Here is a 26,911-nt window from a genome sequence, read left to right on the forward strand (position 1 = left end):
AATGAAAGGGGTCCAGAAACAAGATGGGCTTTACCTAATTGCATACCCACTAGCGGGAAACCAACTTTCACTAAAATCAGCTTATGGATTGGATTTCAACAAAGAAAAACTATTTAAGTCAGGGAGAAGATGAAAAGGACACTCGATGACAATATGCATCTCCTTTTATCATTGGATATATAGGTATGCATTTCTCCCTCTTTTTATCATAAGTTCGATTGCATGATTAAGTTTAACAAGACTGTGATTTCTAAAGTGTATTCATACATTCCGTTGGTGGTGATTATAGAAAAACTCAACTTTCTTATGATGTATGACTTGGGAATCTAAAGAAATTACATTTTTGTTGTGATAACTATTATTTGTCTCAATACTTCAATATTGCAAATAGTGCAATATGGTGTACAAATAAACATTTATTGTCACCTATATCATGATATTCATCTAGATTTGAAATTGACACCGATTTGTCTTTCGCTACTGCTGATGCATCATATAAAAAAAATATATGCATTACACTTACTAGATCAAAGTTTGAGAGCTTGCAATCTCTTAAAAAAGAATTATAAAAACATTAACCCTTCAAACAAAGTATGCAATGAATAATTAGCTATCAATATATACATATATTATTTATTCAAGTGGACTTTAAGTTTTTGAGTCATTAGCTATCTATATAGTAAGTCCGGCCATAGCCCGGGCCAAATGGTTAGTATGTTAGAAAATCATGGTTAATGATTTATTTTGTAAATTGAAAAATAAAATTGAACCATATTCATTTTGTAAGTAAATGGAGTAATGCCGTATTTACTTGCTAATGGCAGAGTGACGAACGGGCAATTTCTAGTAATTAATAAACAAGATGATAAAAATAAAAATAGAGCTTTGTTGAATTAACACACAAATACATAACGTTTTCCCTCCCCCCATTAATAGTCAGTGAGCAAAACTTTGTTCATCATCCCCATACCAAAATGAATCATTACGACTATAGATTATCAGACCCTTCCTCATACCGTGACAGAAGAAGGTAATAAAATAAATCAACCCCCCACTTTATTTACTTTAATGTGTTGATATTGATTTACTTAGTTAGTTAGTGAGCTTGTCTGTATGTAATTGCTTGTAGTGATTTAATCTCACCCCATCAACCAATGGGTGGTGGCCCACCACCATCTGGCAGTCGTGGAGGAGGTAGGGGATTTAGTAGTGGTGGGCGGGGCAGTGCGGGTGGTAGAGGGTTTGATTCTAGAATGAGTGTGGACGTGGTGGGGATAGAAGTTATGGTGGGGGTCGTGGAGGGAGGGGATATAGTGGTGGGATGGGGGTAGGGGAGGTAGTAGGCAAAAGGGAGATTTAAATGATATTTCGGAAACTTGGTTCCATTTAAGAAAGATTTTTATAGAGAGAGTCCTTCTGTAAGGCTAATAACTGCACATGATGTAATGCCATATTGATCGAGACGTGAAATTCCGAAACCAATTAGGATGTTTGAAGAGGCTAATTTTCCAGTTATTTATTATTATTATTATTTTGGTTCGGCTTATAACTATCACAGTTTGTTTGCTTTGGAGTTAGATGGTAACTTATTAGCTGAATGGTTTTGTTTGATTGTTAGACTTCTGCCTGGAGGTTATAAGCAGGTTGGGTTTCGTAGAGCCAACACCAATTCAAGCTCAAGGATGGCCAATGGCTTTAAAAGGCAGAGATTTGGTTGGTATTGCTGAGACTGGTTCCGGCAAAACACTGTCTTATCTGCTTCCGGCTTTAGTACATGTTATGGCGCAGCCTCGATTGGGTTAGTTAATTTTGTGTTTGTCATTCTTTAAATTTGTTTTCTTTTATGGGGTACTTAAGGTTAGGTTTTTGTCAGTGCAAGGCGAAGGTCCTGTTGTTTTGGTTTTAGCACCTACTAGAGAATTGGCTGTTCAGATTCAAGAAGAAGCAAGTAAATTTGGTTCAAGGTGAAACATAAGAAGCATATATGATGGTGCACCCAAAGGACCACAGATTCATGATCTTCAAAGAGGTCTTGTTCTTTCACAATTTATATTTCCCCCCTTTTTAGGATGAGATTTCATACTAATGTTCTTTTCTTAATGGTTTAATGTTTTTCTTTTCCAGGCGTGGAGATTGTAATTACAACACCTGGACGATTAATTGATATGTTGGAAGCCAACCATACAAACTTGCAGAGAGTGACGTACCTTGTGTTGGATGAAGCTGATCGTATGCTGGACATGGGTTTCCAGCCTCAGATCAGGAAAATAATATCACAAGTATGAACCTTACTTTGAATGAGTATATTCTTTAATGTGATACTACGCTTGGTATTTATTTTTTCGATAATACTACGCTTGGTATTAATATCATTGGATTCTAAATACTTTATTTATAGTTTCAACCATGTAATAAGCCTCATTTCAGAGGTGTATGCTTGAAGCCTTATTGTCATGGCTGGTGTTGAGTCACATTACATGTCATATAGTTAACCAGTATCTAGTTCATTACACTGTGTGTCACCTATCTCCATTTACTTATCTCTCTCTCTCGTCATTCTAGTTTATATTCCTAAACTTCTTCAATTAGTTATACTTTATTCTATGTAATTGTTGTTTATACTTAATATTTTTTATTTAAAAGCACTCTTCATCATTATGATTGTCTCTGCTTGCTAATCGTAGCAGAGTTATTAGAGGGGATGCAAAATCAATTAAAACAAAGCACTTCTGGACATGCAGAAACCTTAATTTCATTTGTTTCTTGCTTTTTCTTGTAAGTTCTACACGATTACACGTGCTAATCACTTATATAATTGGATCTATAGCTATTAGGTGTGAATTATTATCTAGTAAGGTCTTCTTTGCTCGATGATGATTGATTGCTTTAACCACACTGAAAACAGATCTTTAAAGGAAATAGCTCCCTTTCAAATGTTCATTAAGAGAGGGCTAATTTTATGCTTAGTGTTGCTTTGTGATCCTTTTTCTTTGAGACTGGGACTGTTTGTTTTCCTCTCATTTTTAAAGAAGGAGAAGGCTGTATCAAGCATAAATGTGGGTTTTTTTCTTGATGTTTATAGGTGAAGGGAGTATTTATTTTCTCTCGAAGATCCAATGTGGAAAACCTTTAATTTGGCCTTTCAACTGAGAGCAAAATTATAAAACAAAATGAAATAGAGCTGAAAAAAAAGGTTTCCAGTTCATTGTGTTTGAGTGCAAATTTTGGCTTTCATCTCCTTGAAGCATCACAGGATTTCTCTAGAATTTGTATTAGTAAGCTCTTAGAGTCCTTGTAGGTTTTATTTCACCTATCTGTGGTGTTAAAGCTTATCAACTCCTCTTTCCTTACTTTGTGCTTATATGCTTCACTTGATTCTGAAGAATCTGAAACTTTTGAAACTAACTTCCTAGTTTATGCTTCTCCTGAAGCACCATCTTTGGTAGTTCTTAGTTCAGTTAGTTGTATTTTTTATATGATACTTTGGACCTAAAATGTATTACCCATCCACAGATACGGCCTGATAGGCAGACACTATTTTGGAGTGCCACATGGCCAAAGGAGGTGGAGGCTTTGGCAAGGCAGTTCTTACACAATCCCTACAAGGTGGGTGCATCGGAACCCCTTTTTATGATCCTTGCAATCTTCTATTGGACACGATTGATCTTATATTTTGATCTGGATACTCTTCTAGGTGATTATAGGATCATCAGATCTGAAAGCCAACCCCTCTATAAATCAGGTTATTGAAGTTGTAACAGATGGAGAGATGCACAATAGGTTTGTCTTAGAGACTATTGTAACTGATAAGTTTGATATTCTTTTCTCTTGCTTTTCTGATGCTGAGTGTGCCTTCTCTTTTCCAGGCTGATTAAACTGCTGAATGAACTGATGGATGGGAGCCGAATTTTGATATTTGTGGAAACAAAAAAAGGATGTGATCATGTCACTAGACAGCTGAGAATCTGAGATTGAATGGATGGCCGGCTCTGTCCATACTCGGTGATAAAAACCAGTCTGAAAGGGATTGGGTTCGAGCTGAGTTTAAAAGTGACAGAAGCCTTATAATGATTGCCACTGATGTAGATGCACGTGGTCTCGGTAGGATCACTTAGTATTAGGAGTGTTAAATCATTTGTTTGTTTCTTTCGTCGCTGAAGATAAGTCAGCGGGCTGCTGCCCAGTTTTCCCAGGATTTAATTCGTAGTTTGGTGGTGCAGGGTCGCAGGGAGGTGCTATGACAATAATGGTTGGAACTCTTCGATCTCTTAATAATTTTGTTACAAGAGTGCACCTTTGGCTTTGCAAACAGTTAGCTTGGGAAGCCATCATCGATCTCACCCGTCATTAATAATAATCTTATTGATTGACATCACCCAGTACTCTAAAAATGACGAGAATAAGCATTTAAAGTCCACATTTGAATATGTATTCAATCTTAAGGTACATACAAAATGGATTTGATCTTAAGTTGCTTAGCAAGCCTTTAGGAAAAATTGTCCGAATCCAGAAATTGCATAACTACGCATGTTGTGCGTTAACTACTCACAAGTCACAACAGCACAAAGTACATGAAGAAAAAATATAGCACAGTTGATTCATGCAAACACTGCTCTTTATAATTTCAAAGCAAACTGAACAATTGTAAGCATTTGAGGGAACACTTGCCAAATCAATATATCATCTCAATAAGTTGAATTAATTTACAAATTAGTGAAAACCGCAAAAAATTCATTAGTCAACAAGCTAGTAATTTACCGAGATTAAAATTTAAGAAACAACTTGGAAGAAACTCAAAGTGACTGAATCCTCATATTTTTCTGTTGGTAAATGGTCCTTGGCATTTTCAGGAATTCTCTTAGACTTTCGGTGATTCCACCCAGACCAACGCAGGTAAAGAAGTTGATGCAAAATCTGGTTTTCTTGGGGTCATCCTTTGGGAATACCGATTCAAAATAAGTCTGCATTAGTGGATCTTCAAGTCTTTCATTCAGTAATCGAATGCCAAGATGCTCATACAGTTCGTTGAACAGAATTTTAATGAAGATGCGGGAAGATGATGTTGTATCTTCCTCCGTCAAACTTACCTAAGAGAACACTTGCCAAGGCAATGCATCGTTGGCAAGGAGCTGAGCGAAGAACTTTGCCACATTACGCAGCTTACAAGTTTCAAGCTGATGAATCGTTGAATATTGTTTGACAAAGCAATTCTCAAAGTGTTTCTGGTATATCTCACTGATCATGCAGAGGCGATGCCCCAAAAGACCATAATAGCGCTGATAAGTTTGCTCCTGGCTGCAACACTCCAGGAGCATGATGCATAGCTCCATCTCCTGGCCTGGCTGAACCTTAATTTGTAGGAGTTTGTGCCCAGCCTCCACGAAGTCAATGCTTGACATGATGGTCAGATAAATCGTACGTCGCAAATTCACAATGTCAGTCTCTGTTTCGTCTCTTATGTCCATCTTTTCATCATCAGATTCTTCGTCTGACCCCGCTTCATCCTCAGACGATGATGATTCATCACTAAGGATGTTTCTCTTTAGCTCGTCATAGCGTCTCTCGTTCTCTAAGAAACGTGCATCGGCCTTGAAAATATCGAGACATGACTCTGGGTCTATGACGTCTTCAAGTGATAACTCGTGTGTTAACTGGTCGTCGCGATCCACAAGATCCAGTTCAGGGAGGACAGCAGGGTAACCCTGAAACTTGGCTTTCCGAATAGCGAAAAGGCTCTCAATCAAGAACTGAAGCCTTTTGTCAGTTTCTCCTTCATGAAGTATTCTACGAAAGCCCTCGAAGATACCATGGAGGGCCTTTGGTGAGAGGTCTTGCAGAAGGGAGCCGCAATCAGTGACGAATCCGACAGCTACCTCGACGCTATCTTCAGTAGGATTTTCCAATAATACGGTAAGTAACTCCAGAGCAATTAGCTCATGAGCAACCTCTTGGTTAACAAGGTGCGCGATAAACTTAGTGGCAGCGAGCAATTGGGGCTTATCGTTTCTCTTATACGCTCTCATGAGTTGCAACACAAGTCTCTTTAATAGAAGAAGACCTACGTCAGGACATTTAGAATTGACGACAGAAACTAATGCTGAAAAGACATGTGTAAACTGAGGAGACGCTAGTTGAGACTTGATAACAGACCTACAGAAGAGACCTCTTCCTCTAATGAGATTCTCCTGAAAGAGCTCGGGAACAATGTTCTTAATGTTAGTAGCATTCACTTTGTTGACCAGACCATTAATACTCTTTCTCAGGGCATCCCAAGTTAACTTCTGGTAGGCGACGCTGGATTTATCATCTAATACGTCATCCTGTGCAAGCTTTAACGGAGGAACATACACTCCTTCCAAATTATTGTTTTGCTTCTTCGCTTCCATCTTGATCAACCCCTCATCCATCTCACGAGGATCACCTCTCAACTTCTTATTTTCCTTCTTGTTTATATCCACATCAGCATACCTCTTTAGAAGCCTATTATTATTATTATGACGACTACTACCTCGATATGTGACCGCCATTATTGAAACTTTTTAGAAAAGAGATCAGATGGTTATTATTGAGACGAGATGGAGGGGGCAAGGTCTTATATTTATAGGGGTGTGCCAGTGCAAAACTGGCTAATCCTTTTCTGTTTCTGTTTCTGATTCAAGTGTCTGTCTAATTAGGAATACTTACTATTTCGTAATTAGAATCCATCCTTTATGAATCTTCGGTATCAAGTAACGCAAGTACGTCCATTTCTATTTTCAGATAATTGAGTTACTATTAGTTGTTAATAATGCTGGCAGAACATCCCCATAAGTGTTGCACACAAACTGATATCTATACATCAGCCATATGTGTTGCACAACAAACAGATGTCTAGTCTAAACTTTTACATCCCCATATCTGGCCCACACAAACAGACATCTAAACCTTCCTCCGGCTCCATCTGGTCTTTTCTTCAGAGCTTCCGGAAGAATCTGATTGCCTCTTTTTAGGGCTTTTTGTGCTGCAATTTCCGCTCTTTTCTTCAGAGCTACCCGAAGAATCTGATTCTGCATCCGGGCCATCAGAGCTGGATGAAGCCGAACTCGAGGAATCATTAACTTCTTCTGTCCTTTTTTGTTGCATAATGAGCTTTGGCATGCTTTTCAGGTATTCTCTGAGGTTTTCTGTGATGCCACCAAGCCCAATAGATGTAAAGAAGTTAATGGAAAATCTGGTGTTCTTTGGGGTTATCTATTTCGTAATTAGAATCCATCCTTTATGAATCTTCGGTATCAAGTAACGCAAGTACACACCAAACATAATCATAGATCTCAAATGTGCGCACCAACACGGCCCGGTAATCACCAACTACAGCCCAGCCGAAGTTAAAGCCCAAACCCAAGAACAATGATTTTTGCTCGGGTAGTTAACGGTTCTTTTTATTTTCCACGTTTGCAGTTTTATCTATAGTAAAGCTGGAAAAACAATATATGTGACATTAACTCATTGGAAGCGAGTTTGATGATACAATATAAGTATGCTGATTTATACAGTTTCAAAATTGTACAAAGCTCTATGCTGGAGCAATCATTAGAAAAAATAAATAAGGAAAATTTGATTGCCCATTCTATTGTTTCCGACTCTAGTAAGTGTTTTGGGGATTAACTCTTCGCCGCGCATCACGGCTTGTAGTAAGGTGTTTCGTCGATAGTTCTCCTCACATACTGGATGAAAGGTTGGGGTGTCCGAGGAGATTGTTCTGTGTTGTAAGTAGGGGAGATAGTGGGGTCAGGTGTAACTGGGCCCGCAATACTTGGAGTAGCAGGGATAGATGTGGATGTGACGATGAACCGATTTGCGAGTACCAAGGTGACTATCAGTGCAGCAAATGACACACAAGCAGCAGCCAAGTATCCATAATATGCACTTGAAGATGGTTCAAAGCCTGGGTCATAGTTTATATCTAATTCCACTCTTTGACCTGTTGACAAGAAAGAGAAAAGAAATGTTAGTGAAGCAATTGGCTTTAACATACCAAACTTCTTCTCTGTGGCAGATCAAGGCAGGGATCCCTATCAACTCGTCAAAGGTAAACAGAATCTGCATCATAAGCTTAAATCGAAAAGTGAATGAAACACATAACAAAATATTGTAAGTTCATGATGACTGCTCAAGGAACCAAGTTAGTGAACTGTTCACGATTCACTTTGGATTTTCAATTATCTGCTCAAATTATTTCTCAGCCAAGGGTAATGCCCAGGACTAAGTGTGTAGCCCTACTGACAACAAGCTCTACCTCATACATGAGTTCCTAATCCGATCCACAATCAGTGTTACTTTTGTGGCTTTTGGTCTTTCAGTAAATGATAATCTAAGTTACTGCATTCTAACCTTCTAAGATTAAGCTACTAAAAACGAAACACTTTTAAATAGTTAGCTACATTCTTCCTTAAAGTTAATGCTAAAAGAATATAACTTAGAGAGATGTGTGGGTGGGGGGTGATGTTGCAACATTTCAGGGAAAAGTAGGTTTACCAGCGGCTGGAAGCACAAAGATGATTTTGTCTTTGAATCTTACTGCTCTTAGAGCTTTGACCTGAATTAAGAAACAAAAAGCAAAAGATATAATTTTGTTTTTCACTAGTCCTTTGTTGTAAAAGGTTGTATCATGAGACTTATAGATGGAAGATAATGTGTTCACCTCATATTCAGCCTGTCCACCAATACCAAAATCTTTTCTATGAATGGGACTGACCATTAAAAGATCTCTCTCTTTCCAATGGACTTCCACATCTACAATGAAAATCAAAACAGTTCAAAGTAACTATTGTGAGGAATATCGTTATCAAAACGAAAAATGAATATAGTGATAGCAACATCCCAATGTTTTAATAGAAGAAGTGGCTCGAAGAACCCTGGCTAGTTGAATCAAGCCCCTCATCACATCTCTTTAGTTACTGGAGTTGAAACTTGATGGTTGTGTTGACTCATGATTTAAACTCTATTCTAGGAGGTTTCTATTAGTGCTACACATTCATCCAAATGTTTGTGATAGCTTCTTCTACTTTGTTGATCCTTTTTTTATTGTTTCTTTTAACACGGTCAGTGTTCGACCAACATCTCTAAAAAAATCACATTAGATGTGCCGGCCTGGGAGCTCATATGAAAGCAGATCATTTTTCCGGTTTGCCCTGCTCAACATCCCTTTCCAAACAAGCAGCACAGTTCCTTCAGAGAGTGATAATTTAACAATCTAGACTGGATCTCCACACATGGAAGGCTCTTCAACCAGCTTATAGAAATACTGACCACTGCCTGGTTTTGGTTGAGTGGTAAAATCTTCAACACCCTTGACCCTTCCTATTACAACCAAAAAGGCTTTCTGCATGTTTAGAGTTTATCATAAGATAGATCACATCCTCTTTAATTAACCACTTTGGGTTAATCAAGTCATCGATTTATGCCATGATTCAAACAGCAACTATCTTCAACTGTACTAGTATTTCATTTTGGCAGGTACTTTATCCTCAAATTAATCCCCCTTCTTGTTTTTCTATTCTCTGATGGGGAGGGGGCAGTAGAATCTGTACCTTGGCATTTCCATATTATGTCTCCTAACTGTTCAATATAATACTCACATTTACGTGTTCATCACTTGTAAGTTGTATCCTTTTTCTATCTCTAACAGTGTAACTCTGTATCAGAATGCCCAACTAAACTACTTGTTATGCTTGCATGTTTGGTACTTTCATTGGAAAATAGCCTATTCTGTAGTATATCCATCATCAACTACTACAGAGATCCACATTATTCGCCTACCTCACATGCACTAAATGGCTTGTGAGATAGGCAAATTGTGCATAAATGTGACTGACACTTGTCCCTTTTTAAAGCAACAAAAATGGAATTCATAATTAAAGAGGGGGGAGGAGAGACCAAAAAACAAACTCAAAATAACCAAAACAAAACGAAAAAATCATTCAATATTCAGTTATGAGCACAGGTTATGAAACAGGATTTACATTGACTCTTGCATTCCCATCGAGAGCCCAAGTGGATGTTTCAAACGATTATACTTAGAGTCTTAGACCCTTAAATGCAAATTTAGCAATTTTAACGCACTCGGTACTCACCTGTGTTTCCCACAACAGTTATAACACTCGTGTTGGAATCAGGTGTCAGACTCAGATGAATCAGTTCCTGTAAGCAAGCATATCAACTTGAATTATTAAGACAATAAAAGTAACCAATTACACAGATTCCGGGCAGTTCAATCCAGTACAAGTCAATTATCAATTTAGTCAGATATAAGATATCAAACCACAACGTACTTTTTCTTTTGCAATAGTTATCACCATATTACAAATGTTCATTCTGGTAGGAAACTTTGTTAACCTAAAAAACCGATGTTTTAGAAAAATTCAACAAAATCAACCGCTTAAATTCCGATATCTCTAATCATTTGATCAAAATGTCGAGTTTCGGCAATAAACTTGAGTACATTCAAAAGCGGTAAAGTGTGCTGACACGTGGTTAGGGGTTTTGGGGGGGATTTTGAACAATCTACTTTGAGTTATGCAGCTTTCAAGCGCATGATGCCACATGTCCACGCTGTTCTCTAGACGGCTCTAGAAGTACTGATAACTCTTTGCAGTATTTTACTATTTTTTGAAGATTACTAAGGGCATCTCCAATGGGGGGTGTAAAATTACACCTCCACCTAGGCTCCACGTAGGTGCCATTAGGATTTTACACCTCTAATTGTATAGTATTGTATAGCTTATAAATATCCACCCTCTATACTCTCCAATGGAAGAGTGTAAAAAAAAATAGATTTTAAACTCGGACGTCACTCCAAGTGACGTCCCTCTTTAATTTAAATCGGCGCCACTTGGAGTGGCGTCCGAAAGTTAAAAATTACTTTAGAATTAGAAAGGGACGTTACTCCAAGTGACGTCCGAAAATTATTTCACTTAGACGTCAGTTCGAGTGTCGCCCGGGTTTTTTATTAACTAATAGCGAGAGGGGGAATTCCCCACCCTCTCTATTAGCTAATACACTATTACCTACGGTATAGCACCCCCATTGGAGAGAGTTTTTTTATATTTGGAGTGTAAAATTTCCACTCTATACGGTTTACACCCCCCATTGGAGGTGCCCTAATGTGTCTACTTTGCAGTAATATATGTAACTTCACTGAAAACGAGACATACTGTATTTTACAAATGTCTACTTTGCAGTAATATATGTAACTTTACTGCAAACTAGATTTATACTGTATTTTACAAATGTCTACTTTGCAGTTGTGGCTTCGAATTGAAGGTGCAACCACATAGCAGCACGCAACCTAAGGATGTGTAATGTAACTTAAAATGACCAGAAAACCAGGAATTTCGTTCCTTGAGCATTTGAACTTAAGCTGATGCGGGTTTTTGAGGTGAATTTAACTTAACGCTTGAATGTAGGGTGAAATTGGGTGTACCACCTGTGTCCTTGAGAGCCAAAGCCCCAGTTCTAACCCATTTTTTTTTCGCTCGGTAACCCCAGTTCTAACCTCATGAACAGATGATAACAAAATTTTCAGACAAAAATAGATTGATAGTGTCCTTTCACTATAACCCCATAGCATGATACCTTGCCCATTTTTAAGACTTTGAATCCTCCGACAATGCTCTGCTTCTCTAAGGGAAGCATTGATGGAAATAGATAAATCTGGTCTCATGTCCTGTGTTTTGGGTAGAGAATGTGCCAAGTGTTCCGGCGAGTAAGGAAAGAACATACAATATAAACTACCAGTAACAAGATCCCTCCATGGCTTTGTGTACCAGAAGTCCACAAAAAAGGGGAAGTATCAGGGGGGCATTAGACAAAAACCGAGGGAATAAACAAGATGAAAACATACCCAACAACTGGTGGGTCCACCCTTACAATAAAAAAAAAATCCCTTCACTGTTCCCAATCTCTTCAAGCTTGTGCCTGTTAACATTTCCAAATCACAGTGATGGATAAGAAAATTACGATGTATCCTTGAATAGGTTTGAGTTAGAAAGAGTCAAAAATTATAAAGGTTGAAAATAAAGAAAGGGTATACAGACCTAAATCTAACAGCAAAACAGTATCCCTTTGTAGGGAAAGGAACATTTGTCAAAGTCTCTAGTGGAGAATCAACTACAACCATATCCACACTTTGTACCGTAGCTGTTGTTTGCAGTCTTAACCTTGGACCTTCAAAAATTACTGTTAAGAAAAGATGTACCAACCATGAGCATCAAAGACCAGATCCAATCCAAGAGTTTGAGCATAACAGAGGCATTGAATCTGCATGTATTTATGCAATACAGAATGAAAACTTAGTTCGGTACCTTGAGATGCACCCTCCCCTACAGCGCGAGCTTTGCCAGAAACCATGTTTACTGATAAAACACTTTGGTTGGAACTTAACCACCTCCCAAGTACTGGATCATCCAATCCTATCATATGTAGTTTAAGGTCAAAATAAAATGCTGAAAGAAATAATTTTCAAGTCCCAGATACTCAATTGGAGCATAATTTTCTTTTTCTTTTACTGAAAGTTGAAGTGGTAACACTGTTTTAGAAACACTTTATTGCTCTAGCATTTTATTACAAGACAGAAAGTATGTAAGATCGTGACCAATCCATGACTTTAAAAAACACGATTTTTTCATCAACAGAACTGATCTAAATTAACACCCCATAACACCAGGAGCACAAGTTCACCAGATCCAACAGAAGGAATCTTATAACATATTAAAGAGCACTTTTTGGAGAGGAAAAATGAAAGAAACGTCAGAAATTAAACCAAAATAAACAACTTTTGTGAGAATATTGACAATTTTTAGGCTAATGATGCTTCATACACATCTATTACCACTCTCCCTTAACTCTACACCGCAGTAGCACCTCTCCTCTCAAAGAAGCAGTGCCCTTAAGTACATTGGTGACCTAAATTTTAATATGTATTGAGATATAAAACTCCAACAAATCTTAAACCATCAGAATCAAGCTTTGAGCGAGAGCCATTAATTAATCTTAAAGACCGAGCTACTTTCAATCTTAAAGACAGTATAAGGTAAATTCAGTTTAGTTTCCAAATAAGTTTCTAAGGATGAATCAAAAGTGTGGAGAAGATCAACCACATGTAGTTCCATTTATAAGAAACATTGAGACAGTAAAATGTTCAAAATTGATATACAAAGATGATTATCCTTACCTTAGCAACCCTTACGCAAGAAGCAATTTCAGTTCTTCCAGTTGCCCGGTCCTTTGCAAGAATGCAACCAAGATTGTTACTTTCCAACGTCTTGATTCTACCCCCATCAATGGAAATGGGATCTAGCTGAATTTCTTTATTCTTTCCACAACAAGTTCTCAATAAAGAATAAACAATAGTCCCTTTCCTAAAAGAATCCCATGATGCCGTGGCAAAAGATTTGATGTAGTATAAAAAGGTGGAAGGACCCAGGTGATAGGCAATCCAAGAGCAAGGGGAGGCTCAGAAACCACCCTCAATGATGAGGAAGCATTATATGAGTGTGAGTGTGAAGCACCAGAGGAAATAAAATTACAGGAGAATGATACAATAACATTTGTTCTGCCTGCTGATCTGCAAGGGAGTAATAGCCATTCATGAAACAAGTTACCAATAAAATCCACATAATGCAAGAGAGCAATTACCAAAAAAAAATCTCACACCAAAAGCACAAAGAAAAACGAAAAAAAACACACAAAACAAACCAAAACAAAAACAAGATAAATAACAATCAATGCTAGCCATCTCCATAGCTAGTAATACTCCGTTTTATACGATTTTCATAAAATATGAATAATAAGGCGAACATTTCAAATCTAGGGATTAATATGTGAATTCTATGGTCTAGGGTTATAATTGCCGAATAATAAGGTCCGAATTTTTTAAATGAAAAAACAGACTTTAAAAGTATGTTAAAACTTCGAAATAGAAGGTTTTGAAAACCAGCTTAAGTTGAAACTTTCGGTACCTAGGGAATATCAAATAGCTAAAGTGATAGCTAGTAACTATAAACGAAAAACTGAGTTATGTATGTGTAGTTCATAAGCAATTCTGGAAAAAAAATATTGCTATTGCATTTTAAACTTAAACTACAGAAAAATTAAACTGAATTTTTTTATATTATACACGTACAAAAGACGAACTGTATTTTCGGTGCTTTTTCTTTTTTTTTGGAATGAAGTTTTAAACGAATTATTATCTAAACTTTCGAATTTTACACTGAATAATTTCCGTAACAAACTTTTGCCGTCCACGAATTTACTAGCAATGGCCATCTCTAGTGAATCAACTTCACGTAGCGCATCCTTCAATGAAAATAGAATAGACCAAACAAATTAATGAAAAAAATAGTTTCCAAAATATTCTTTGTTTAGGGGAAAAAAAGAGCATAAAGCCTTTTGGGACGAGAACCCTCCAAACGAGGTCTATATTGCCATGCTTAGAACGACTTTGATGTTATTGATCATTCCTCAGGAGTTTGTGCAGAACAGCAGAACATTATACATCTAGAACGTAATAGTCCTTTGCCAGTAAACTTATATAGTAAGAAAGGTAGCTCAAAGAGTTATACAGAACATCCAATCCAGTGAAGGAAGTCGAGATATACCTTCCATATACTGTATTAATAAAATCAACACCTTTCTCCTGTGAAAAATTGTATCGTTCTGCTTCAGTGGCACCAGAAAATGGAACTTTTCTTTCAAATGCCAGAGGTAATATAGCAATCTACACTTTTCTTTCAAATATACCTCAGCCAAGGATGGGAACACAGGCATTTTATGACCCACACTAAGTTGTTCACTCTGCACACTTAAAATCATTGATGAAGGAATTGCTACTCTAACTTGCGCCTCGGCTTCACATATAACAGTATCTACACTGCCATAAACTATTGCACGTACAGTCTGATATTATTTTTTAAAAAAATAACGTTTTTTAGTTTCTTCTACACAAACAAATTGTAATTGGCCAGAAAAATAAAATCAAAATTAACTCTATAATTTGCTGAAGTTCAAAACGTTAATAAAGGAGTATAACTAAGAAAAGAAGCGACCCACAAAACCTACTTAATAATGAGAAACCTTTATCTAATATAACAAAACAGATAATCATACTTAAAGCAGTAAACTATCACAGTTATATTGAAACAGGGAATGGTTATATTGGACATCTATTTAAACTTCTATGTGTGCATCTCGCTTATAGAGACGAACCTACACAACAAAGTGGGGCATTTTTTTGTGGATATGACCTCCCAACATGGATATAAAGGAGAGCTGAGAGCCTTCATCAACAAGATAACCTCCTCCTATGAAGCAAAGTTACTCTCAAAATGTCTTCAGTTCCACTCCACCCAGATACCCCCGTAGATACAAAAAGGTACTAAATTCATAAACAAAACTGTGAGGAAGTACAAGGACCAAACATACTATGAAGCCAGTCTAAATGGAGTGGCGACCAAATATACCAAGAAAAAGGACAGAACAATAAAACATGGTTTATAGACCACATCCCATCCACCTAGATGACGAAAACTGACAAGAACATTTTACTACAATCAATGGTGACGTCACATTAAATAATTCTACATCTCTACTACAATGTTCTCCTTAGCAACAAGTAAAATATTGTATAATCAGTACATCAGGTACTTGATATGAATTATAATATTTTTTACCACATTATCCATGACATATAACCAGATTCATGTTACTCCTGTTGACATGTATGAGCCTCTAATATATTAATAGAATTGACCATTCACATAAGTTCGAGTTTATGGAGAAATTGACAATTTAACATGGTATCAGAGTCACTGGTTTCTGAGAGGTCTCGGGTTCAACTCCTACCGGGTGAAGATGTTCAGTACTTCTACCTATGTATTTCCAGCGTGTCTAGCTGAGGAGGAGTGTTGACATATATGAGCCTCTAATAATATATTAATAAAATTGACCATTCACATAAATTCGAGTTTATAGAGAAATTGGCAATTTAACAACTCCATACTAATTAAGTGGCCCGTCAAAACCAAGTAAAACTGGTCATTATACACCCAATTACATATACATTTTTTTTCCATTACTACAAGACAAAAACTTGGATACAGTGAAGAGTTTTATATACATGCATAAGGGATTCTTTGTCATCTTAAGGGTATATGATGTATTTCTTTTTTTATCAAAAACTTGGATTAGATGGAGATGCAGGGGATCGGACCCTTAATATATGATATGATGTATTTCAGTGAAAAAGGGGATCGAACCCTTATTATCTTGGGTTTACGAGTATTACTCCCCTCCCCCCACTAGATGGGAAATTAGGGTCTTCCCCCTAAATAGTAAATACACACAAAAAAAAAAGTCAAATTGGGTTGACCGTGTTATAATCAGTACATCAGGTACTTGATATGAATTATAATATTTTTTACCACATTATCCATGACATATAACCAGATTCATGTTACTCCTGTTGACATGTATGAGCCTCTAATATATTAATAGAATTGACCATTCACATAAGTTCGAGTTTATGGAGAAATTGACAATTTAACATGGTATCAGAGTCACTGGTTTCTGAGAGGTCTCGGGTTCAACTCCTACCGGGTGAAGATGTTCAGTACTTCTACCTATGTATTTCCAGCGTGTCTAGCTGAGGAGGAGTGTTGACATATATGAGCCTCTAATAATATATTAATAAAATTGACCATTCACATAAATTCGAGTTTATAGAGAAATTGGCAATTTAACAACTCCATACTAATTAAGTGGCCCGTCAAAACCAAGTAAAACTGGTCATTATACACCCAATTACATATACATTTTTTTTCCATTACTACAAGACAAAAACTTGGATACAGTGAAGAGTTTTATATACATGCATAAGGGATTCTTTGTCATCTGAAGGGTATATGATGTATTTCTTTTTTTATCAAAAACTTGGATTAGATGGAGATGCAGGGGATCGGACCCTTAATATATGATATGATGTATTTCAGTGAAAAAGGGGATCGAACCCTTATTATCTTGGGTTTACGAGTATTACTCCCCTCCCCCCACTAGATGGGAAATTAGGGTCTTCCCCCTAAATAGTAAATACACACAAAAAAAAAAGTCAAATTGGGTTGACCGTGTTATTAAACAACCCCCCCCCCAATTAGATGGGAAATTAGGGTCTTCCCCCTAAATACACACAAGGTTGACCGTGTTTTTTGTGTGTATTGGGGGGGGGGGGGAGAGACCCTAATTTCCCATCTAGTGAGGGGGGATCCTAATTGGCTCATCTAGTGAGGGGGTAATACTCGTTAACCCTATTATCTTTTGTAGTGAAAAAGGGAACAAAAACAAAAGATAATAGCCCAATCACGCATGACAAGAGATACATCTAAAATCAAGAAAAACGTGTCCAAAATGTGGTGTCATATGCCTAGTGATTAGTGTGAACACAATTTTTGAATTCTTAAAGGATAGCAAACTTAAGCATTGGGGTGTCCGAACTATCCTCAATATGTATATGAATGTTCATATAGGTATACTGCAGCAGATGGATACATAGTGTAAGGTCAAGGATAAAGAACAAATAGAAACTTTGACCAATGCCATTGAGATGTTTAATCCTGTATTAGGAGCTTAACGCCTGCCAGTATATAGTTCTTGGGGCTGCTACACTCATTGCCAATTGGTTTTTGAGTTGGAAGCCCAACTTTAATATGGCATTGGAGTGGACTTTTTTTATGGGGCCCAAAGGGCCCGTTTGCTCCACATCGATCAATAATGGTCTACGTGTTATGCTCAAGTAAGGCCACACGTAAGGGGGCGTGTTGAGATGTTTAATCCCACATTGGAATTTTAAAGCCTTGCATTACAGTATATAGTTCCTGGGGTCCGCTCATTGCCAATTGGTTTTGAGTTGGATTATGTATTCAATAAATACATTGATCCAAAAGAAGATAATTGATTGTGACGTGATTAAACAAGATGGACGACAGAGCTTATTCTGAATTGATTAAACAAAATGGACAACAAAGCTTCAAAACAACAATGATGGAACTAGGGAGTTACTCTTACAAGAATCAAGAATTAAAAATTAGCAATGAGATGAGGCAATATAATATACATGCCAGACAACATAAAACACAGAACATTCCACATATAGGTAAATACACTAAAACTCATAATAAATCACATTATAGAGATGAAATTACTCTTACAGATAGATCTGAAACGCAAAAATAAACTCTTTATACGTAAGTATGAACACATAACTCAAACCTGTGAAAAGTCAAAAACGCTTCCATCATGAACGCCTGCAGAAAAATGAAGAGCTTTCTCGCTACCATCCTACAAAACAGCATAAGTAAAATATTATACCTGCAAGCTGTATCCATATATTATTTACAGTAAAGTTATATACCATAATACTTAATTCTTCTTGTGAAATGATCTTAATCCAGTCAACTTCTGCAACTTCAACCTGTAAAAATGTACATCTCCATAAGAATGGTTACAGTGAATCAGGCTTCATAGCAATTACTGTACACTATGGTTGCCGACTTGTAGGTAGCAAATGAACAAATCAGGTAAAAAAGGTCTAACAAAAGTACTGAATACTATCAAAGTAACAAAAGTCCAGTTTCGAAACTATCCACAGTATTAAAACAAATTAATTCACACTGAGGTCTCCTATCTCTATATTGCAAAAAGGTTGAAAGCAGGCAGCTATTTAACGTGCAGTACGGACAGACCATTTTAGTACTTTAGTGTCATACCTTCTGCAGGATATATACATCATAAGCTAACAATCCCAAAGAAAATTTAATATGCAACACAATGTGATCCAGTACTCAGAGTCACGAAAAAGAATTGGTGTAACCATAGTTTGCACATGAAATTTCAGTTAAGCCTTGAACAAAACTATGTTTGACATTAGATCTAACTAAATGATAGGATTGCCATATAGAAGTGTCCTCTTTCACTTTTATACATTATTGTTCTTTTAGGAAAAAATATGTTTTAAAACTATCTAAGAAAGTATAAACACGTGTGGGCTAGTCAAACTTGCAGACTTCTCATACTGTACCACACACCACATATCCAAATGACTCATTTATAACTTTATATCAACATGTCATTTAACCAAAAAATATTTATGGTGAAAGAAATACAACAATGTAAAACCAGATAAATAATCTCATACAAAATATGGTACATTACCACAGCAGAGGCAGCAAGAGGTGGAGTAAGTCCAATATCATTAGCAGTGACAAGTGCTGATCCCAAGCCTCTAGGTGCAATTGTCAAATGCCAGCATTCCAAACTTGGTGATGGTCGCATAACTTCGACAACGCTAGTATCATTCACAACTGCATCCAAGAAACAGGTCCCTCCAGTAATCGAAAGACTTGCCTGTAAGAGTGATAGATCTAACTAAATCGTCTCACAATAAGCACAAAGAAAACAGCATAAAGATTCAAAATAAAGACCAGAAAAAGAAGAATAAACACAAATATGCACCAAAAAGGTATTCAATGGGGGGTACAATCAATGCAATCAGTACAATGCATGAATGTAGAGCAAAAATTGCAGAGAGAAAGTAATTGCAAATATATCACTATATCAATACTTGCTACATATACTATTCAACGCTACTCAGACAACATGAAAGCAAAAGAAGAGACCAATAAAGATGTGTTAGAGCCACCCATTATCGGGCACACGTGAACACAAAACTGTTGTTTTCTACATAGAATTATTTTTTGATGCTTCATAAGTGAACCAGAGGTGAAACAAATTGTCCCAAAGGAATAATCTTGTGGGCGGGCCAAGGCAATGGGCTGAAGACATGGCCTTGGTGGGCAAACCAAAAGTGGCCAAACTGTGCCCCAAGGCAAGGCCTTCCTGGGCGAGCAGGAGGACAGCTGAATTGTGGCCAAGGCCTTTGTGAGTGTGTCAAAGCCGCACAGAGGCATTAGTGCTGAAAGGTACAGCTCCACACTAGACACAAGTTGCTAATACAACAATTGCCCCTGAGATTTCCAGCACTATCTTATCAACAACTTGCATTCATAATTACAATATCTTTTCCCCTGTCAAATGTTTGTAGTAAATCTCAGCTTCATCATTAAATCTCTTTCTTGTTCCTAACCACAGTTCCAACCGAAAAATGACAGCTTGTGTTTACTTAGTGCTAACTAAGAAATGATAAATCCATAACTTGCTTATCATCAAAACACTTCTTACCAACTCAACTCATGTCTTTTTGGTCTTCAGCTCCACATGAACGTACAGACTCTCAACAGGACTCCCTTGGTTTATTGCCCATTGAAAATAATTTTACAATAAAATTGCATTCCTATACAATCAAAAGTCTTGCACTTTTTGGAAAACAATTGGAGAAAATTCGTACCATTTGGCTGTCAATAGTGTTCATATAACCGTGTTATGTAAGGTTATGATCCTCCATATCACTAGGCCAACACCTACTACGCTACATTTTGGTAAGGCCATCTAGGGAACAAAAAAGTCGGTAAATTACGTCCTTCTACGCTGTTCTTTTTCCTTTACAAGCAATGTCCTTCTTCCATGTAGAAGTCTGGGTTAGCCTGGGTCCTTTACTAACTTAGAGGCATGTGGATATGGAGTTTCGACACAATCACGAGCATCGCCTTTATGATTGGAAACTAACAAGAGCCACTTTGAGGGGAGTGGCAATCTTCAGAAAGTCGCTGGCTGTCATTGTTTTGGAGCAAAGTCTTTGTGGACCTTAAAAGCATCCCAAGTGCTCATTTTCTATCCAGATGGGTGGACATCAGGTCTTGATCCGGCATCCGGTGGTTCACTATGTGTGACTTTGTTTCTAGTTGCATATTGTTTACCTTTCCAATAGGTTACTACTAAACCTACTCTGCTTTTGATTTTAAGATACAACTATGCATACCAATCCCCTCCTCCCCCCACCCAAAAAATAATAATAATAAGTTCTATAAATTTTAGAAATAGGTAACAAAATGTACCTCTCCCAAGTTTGAATAACATCGAGTTGTATACCCATTGTACATGTTGTGTTCGTGTACGAGTCCGTATCCTTTTCTGTCGCCGTATCCGTAGCACTCACCCACTCCCACTTGATGTGGAACTGGACTTCAGCCACGGGGGCACGGGGCCTTGAATTAGGTGAATCAAAGTTGCTTTATTGTTTGTACTTATTCAAAAATTTATTTGTGTTGAATTATGGCTCTAGATCGCAACCCTAACCCAAAATTTTATTGTTTGTTTATTCCTTTTATTGCTTCAGCAAAAGGGTTTCATCAGTAGTACCTTGACAGAAAGCAAAAATAGTAAAATAGGCAACCAAGAACACGATACTGTCTGGAAATCCTTAGAAATGATCACGACTTGCAACAACACGCTTCAAAATCAAAAGCTTTCTCAATAAATCATGAATTGCAAAATCCAGGAATAGTAAAAGTCTAAAAAGGGAGAGAAGGTCATGAACTATAAATACCTTTGCATTAGGACTGTAATATACTAAGAGGTACTCTGGAACAATCCTTAAGGAAGAAACTAGTTGCATTTAAAGACAACATTTGCAAAATTAGTACATTTTTTTTATATGTGCAAAATCAGGACAACAACAGAGAAAGGAAACAAAACAAAACGGAACAAAGAAAGATAACATGAATACATTTATGGAGAAAACGGAAATACAACTACTCAGGTCACATAAAACAAACCTGTAATCGTATGGCATCTGTGAGAACTTTCTCAGACATTTCAAGCATTAAGGAAGCTTTTTCCAAGAGATTATTGACTATAGTATCACAAAAACCAGTAACAGTAGCACGGACACTCGGACAGTACACTGAAACAACAAAAGTAAACACAAAATTTAAGTGTCTATCATGGTAAAACATTATGGTACCAGAAGAAAGGTATAATTAGCATTAATTAAGTTTTACCAGTCCTGACGTGTTGTGCAAAACTAAAAATCTCTCCCAGCTGGCCTTTGAACTTTCTAACCCATTACCTTCCCAGTGAGCCAACCCATTACAACTGCTCAGCTCCCAGTTTAAACAAAGAGATGAAGAGTTTGCAAAAACCTTCCCAGATTTATGAATGCCAACTGCAGCTACTCTGATAGTGCCCGTTTGCTACAGTAACAGGTATTGCAAGAATTCTCTCTGGGCTACAATCAGCTTGAGTGGCAGACCGGATTAGTGCGGGGGTATTCACTGCATGAATTGAGATCACACAATATACGGCTTTAGCAATCGGTAATAGGTAGAAACAAACCAGAAACACTCTATGACCCCTGTAGGATTGTAGCACATACCAGGTTCATTCGCAAGCAGTGTGATTGATGAAGGAATGGTACATGCAAGGGATAATTTCACTTTCTCTACAGCTGGAAGTGGATGATCATCACCAACCAAATTGCCATGGGAAAAAACAAGTTCCTGTGTAACATGAAACAGGAGTATAAGAATATCACCAAACAAACAAATTAGAAAAAAAAACTGTGTGAGCAGATCTTGTAATTAAAGGGAAAAAGAGAGGGACACTGCTAAAATATGTAGGTTAAGAACTATACAAAAATCTTACAAAGTTTCCCACTGTTATGCATGAGAGTCTATATAATCCCCCTTTAATGGAAGATTCCCGGTCCACAAGAAGCCCGTCCATATGCAACATTCCCTCTTCAAAAATATCAACAGTTTCAACAAACTTAACAGCTTGGTCCCACAGTTCAGGTCCTCCGACTAGTGCTATATCCAGTTTTGTTCCAGGAACAAGATACAGCTCATTCTCTGGGGAAATCAATAGAGTATCCCCCGAAGTGGTTTCCATTCCCAATTTGTTGCACAAGAAGAGGATTGTATGCCCCAATAAGTTTAGATGCTTTTAGGACACTAGGACCATCTGATGGGTAACCAGATGAGAGCAACTCTTTCTGCAGCGTTGCATGTAGCAAAGCTCTACCAGCACTAAAAGCATAAAGATTGGTCCATGCACAGGGAGGACTGTAAGAAGATTTAAAATCATCAACATCTGGTTGCTTGATCAAAGATGACCCCTGGCCTGTTGTATTGGAAATTCTGAAAGACTCGCTTCCACAGGTCCACCGTACCATTGAACTAAATGAGTCACAGCTATAGAAATAGCTACCTGCAAACAACAAATGCACAAATTGAGGATGGAAGATGAGGTAACAGAGTAACACTAAATTAAAACAAAAAATTAACAACTGAACATTTTCGGATAAGAAATAACCATCGGATGCTCTCAGGGTCACTGCAGCTTGAAGATATGTTCCTACCATAGTCTCTACAGGTAACTTTTGCAGCATGACCATTTCTGAAGGAATTGAGACTTTAACATCCACCTAGAATCAGAAGAACATAGTAATGAAGCGAATAAAAGAAACACTTCATGCACAGGAAACACTTAGAAGTTTTCCAGGATGGAAACACTCAACAACCATATTAAATAAGAAGCATAAATACCTGATCATAGTTCATCTCATCATACATGGATACCACTTTAATAGTAACTTGACCAGGCTTCTTTGCCTGAACAAACCCAGAAGCAGAAACGGACACAGTGGTCATATCTGAAGAATACCACTTATAACTAGTGGATGTCTCCATGCAACCTGCAATTCATGAATTCCATGTCTATGATACTATTACAGGAGAGCTAAATATATGAGAGAGAGAGAGAGAGAGGTCACAGCCTAGGACTACCAACCTCCTGTTGCCTTCAATGCCAATTCTTGATAAACACCAGCTACCCATGGGAGGTGAATGATTTTAGGGGAGGAATCATTTATACTGGCCATGTCAAACTTCACCGGATCACAGACCATGACTTCTTGCACAATCTTCATAACCTACGAAATTAAGTATCAATAAAACGATACTTATTTGAATATCATAAGTTTTCATGATTTTCATTTTTTCAGATTTAATAAATTCATTTATTCCAAAAAGAAGTGACTTGTGTTCAACCAAATAAAATGCACATGTTGTTACCTCAATTGTTTCCGAAAATCCACCATGATAAACTAAGGAAGCACTCAATCTTCCAAATCCATGTGAAACTGCTTTTAAGATTCTAGAACCCTGCCAACAATGTCTACCAGCAACTTTAGCTGGCACCAAGGATGTAACCCAATGTGCAGACTCATCATACTGCAACTTAACATCATCGCTCTGTAACAAATATTGACGTCAATATATTGTATGAAAAACAAGCGTGTTCACATTTGTTTTGATGAAAAAAATTTACTGTTAAATAGATTCCTTTCTCGCATCTGACATGATAGAAGTTCTAAATTCTAATAAGAGGAATAGAAGCTAGAAAACATTAAGGCGTATAAGCATCCGTATCCATTTAATTACTTAAAAGGCATCCAAGTAAACTAATGGAATGCATTACATTAAAAAAAAATCTCACTTATTCTAATAGCCGTCATGCTAATAACATCAACAAAAGAGTGGAAATACCTCTGTAATGTACACTTCATGTCCATCACTTCCGCCTGAGAAAACTTTCAAGTGAATGACATATTGTTGGCCAGCAACAACATACCATCGGACTGAGGATGGAGTTGATGTTATTCCCTCTATGGGATCACCAAAAGCAGTCAAACGCAAAGTGTCTGGGATAACAACATGAAGAGAAGACATTTGCACATGACCCGCCACTCTAGTGTCTTCCACAGTGATAGTTGTAACTCCTAAGTTTAACGCATGAGCAACACCTAGCTGAGAGTCCACTTGAGCAACCGAAGAGTTGACGACAGACCACCGATGATGTGGGGAGGGTAAAGGTATTGCTGCAAAAGATCATGAAGAAAATGACAATACATTACTGAAATAGGATAACAGATATACGCTTATATAGGGCTGGTCATCGAGTCGAGTTGTTTGTGAGTAACTCGAGCTCAGCTCGTCGAAAGCTCGACTCAAACTCGTCCGCACAAAAGTATGAGTCGAGCTTTGAGCTTAATTTAAAGCTCATTCTAGATAGCGAGTAGTTCGAGTTCGAGTAGCTCGCGAGCTACTTGTGAGCTACTCGAGTCGAGCTCGAGTAGCTCGCAAGCTACTCATTTTATAAGCTCATACGTAGTATATAATTTATAATTTATACGCCATTTTATACTTTATACCCAACTATAATTTACAATTTATACTAGTTTTAATGTTTTATATACATTTTTTTTCGAGTTTGAGCTCAAGTTCGAGTTCAAACGAGCATAACTGAACTCGAGCTCGAACCTGAGCTTGAGCTCGAAGTGTAAAACGAGTCGAGCCGAGTCGAGCTCAAGCTATTAGTAGAACTAGACAAGTCGAGCTTGAGCTTCAATATTAAGCTCGAAGGCGAGTGCGAGTCGAGCTCGAGTATGGCAAAACTCGACTCGGGTAGCTCGATGGCCAGCCCTACACTCATAGGAATCTATTTTAACCATGGGCAACTATATCTCAGTCCAATTTTCATGCATCCAACAATATAATGAATGAAGAAAAGTAAAGTCATGATAGAGTTTCATAATAACCTTGGGGAGTATTCTGCCGAAGGACTTTAAGACTGTACTGAACATAAGCACCAGTCAAAACATAAAGAGGGGATGGAGGCTCAATCGACATAGCTTCTGCAACAGTTAATACAATCTTATCCGCCAAATGTTCATATCCCGACTCAATCAAATTCACAGAAACTATCTCATGACCGATTTCAGTTCCCTTCACAGCAAACAAATCCGAGAAAACACCCTGCACCAATCATCAAAACATTCAAAACCAATTCACGCAAAATTCCATATTCACAAAGAAAAACATTTAACCTCTCACTTACACTGTCTTCCAAACTTATTTGAATATCTAAATCACCACAAAATCCGCTACAATCACTTAATGGAGACTCTTTCAAAGGAACATGAACAAGACGATGAACCCCTCCGTCCTCCCCGGGCATTAACCCCCACTTAAACCGCATTCCCACCAACGACGAAAACACATTCTCTACAAAAACCCAACATTAATAAGTTAAACCAACAAAAATTCACATAACAAACAAACTTCATTCTTACATTTTTATTCATTTCATACCTTGGTAATCAAAAGCGCGGACACGAAGAGTAGCAAGTCCATCTAAATCAAGTTTAACAGAACTATGAAATATCTGAACTCTCTTAATCTCATCAATAAACACTTTACACCTAATAACAACTCCACTCTTTATATCACTAGCGTAAATCGCCGTCTCTTTACGCCCATCAAAGTCACCAATCGATTTCAACCTGGCACTCGTAGAACACAAACTAGTACTATTAAACTCAGGTTCTAATTGTAAAATATCATGATGGTCCCATGACCATGTGAAACAACCATCACTTCCAAGAAGACGGTATTGAATTGGGTATGTTGTTTTGGGTGGGAGTGATATGTTTACGTCAGCAATGTGTGGACCAGTAGTTGTGAGGGAAAGTGAAATGGGGATGAAAATGAGGAGAATGAGTGGGAAAGAAGTGGAAAGAATCATTTTTTAGACAAGTTGTAGACTTGGGAGTTACATTAGAGTGATGGGTAGTGAGTTGAGTTAAATTAGGAATGGAGTGGAAATTGATAAACCGTAGGTTTAGGGTTTAGTGTTTATATGGGCTTTGGAAACAGCGGGAAAAAGGTATCGCCATTTTTCTATTTTCTTTTGTATGAATGAAATGTTTACGTTTTTTTCATTTGAAATGCCAATATTTTGATTGTCGGAATATATCGGTAAATGACAATCATCATAAAACTCTTAAGTCTAAACTGAAGGTTATCTTGGACACACCCATAAAAACACTCCCATACCCCCACGACTAACTAAAGTTTTTGTCATGCCC

At 37.4% G+C, this 26,911-nt stretch overlaps 1 protein-coding gene and 2 pseudogenes across 3 annotated transcripts; 1 reads left to right on the forward strand and 2 right to left on the reverse strand.

Moving 5' to 3' along the window:
- Nucleotides 1-781: 781 nt before the first annotated feature.
- Nucleotides 782-4,375, forward strand: LOC147523689 (DEAD-box ATP-dependent RNA helicase 20-like; annotated as a pseudogene). The gene is made up of 9 exons (XR_015216936.1): nucleotides 782-1,030; nucleotides 1,130-1,194; nucleotides 1,619-1,798; nucleotides 1,874-2,029; nucleotides 2,125-2,279; nucleotides 3,514-3,606; nucleotides 3,695-3,780; nucleotides 3,867-4,101; nucleotides 4,221-4,375. The product of XR_015216936.1 is annotated as a DEAD-box ATP-dependent RNA helicase 20-like (transcript).
- Nucleotides 4,376-4,664: 289 nt separating this feature from the next.
- LOC147523690 (uncharacterized) lies at nucleotides 4,665-7,240 on the reverse strand (annotated as a pseudogene). Its single transcript, XR_015216927.1, has one exon. The product of XR_015216927.1 is annotated as an uncharacterized LOC147523690 (transcript).
- A 215-nt stretch (nucleotides 7,241-7,455) lies between these two features.
- On the reverse strand, nucleotides 7,456-26,746 carry LOC147523691 (nuclear pore complex protein GP210-like). Its single transcript, XM_086572003.1, is given in 33 exon segments — nucleotides 7,456-7,960; nucleotides 8,515-8,575; nucleotides 8,681-8,772; nucleotides 10,113-10,179; nucleotides 10,311-10,374; nucleotides 11,614-11,623; nucleotides 11,930-11,955; nucleotides 12,075-12,204; nucleotides 12,342-12,482; nucleotides 12,670-12,757; nucleotides 13,211-13,410; nucleotides 13,413-13,603; nucleotides 14,637-14,727; nucleotides 14,730-14,934; nucleotides 18,298-18,366; nucleotides 18,440-18,499; nucleotides 19,240-19,431; nucleotides 21,530-21,592; nucleotides 21,759-21,835; nucleotides 21,909-21,921; nucleotides 21,984-22,164; nucleotides 22,166-22,256; nucleotides 22,358-22,481; nucleotides 22,627-22,840; nucleotides 22,842-23,190; nucleotides 23,296-23,407; nucleotides 23,529-23,677; nucleotides 23,773-23,914; nucleotides 24,057-24,236; nucleotides 24,531-24,862; nucleotides 25,583-25,799; nucleotides 25,882-26,048; nucleotides 26,136-26,746. Coding segments are annotated over 33 exon segments (4,833 nt in total). The 5' UTR covers nucleotides 26,569-26,746; the 3' UTR covers nucleotides 7,456-7,658.
- Nucleotides 26,747-26,911: the final 165 nt, after the last annotated feature.

Source organism: Coptis chinensis, chromosome 1 (assembly GCF_015680905.1).
Source record: "Coptis chinensis isolate HL-2020 chromosome 1, ASM1568090v1, whole genome shotgun sequence".
Taxonomy (NCBI): domain Eukaryota; kingdom Viridiplantae; phylum Streptophyta; class Magnoliopsida; order Ranunculales; family Ranunculaceae; genus Coptis; species Coptis chinensis.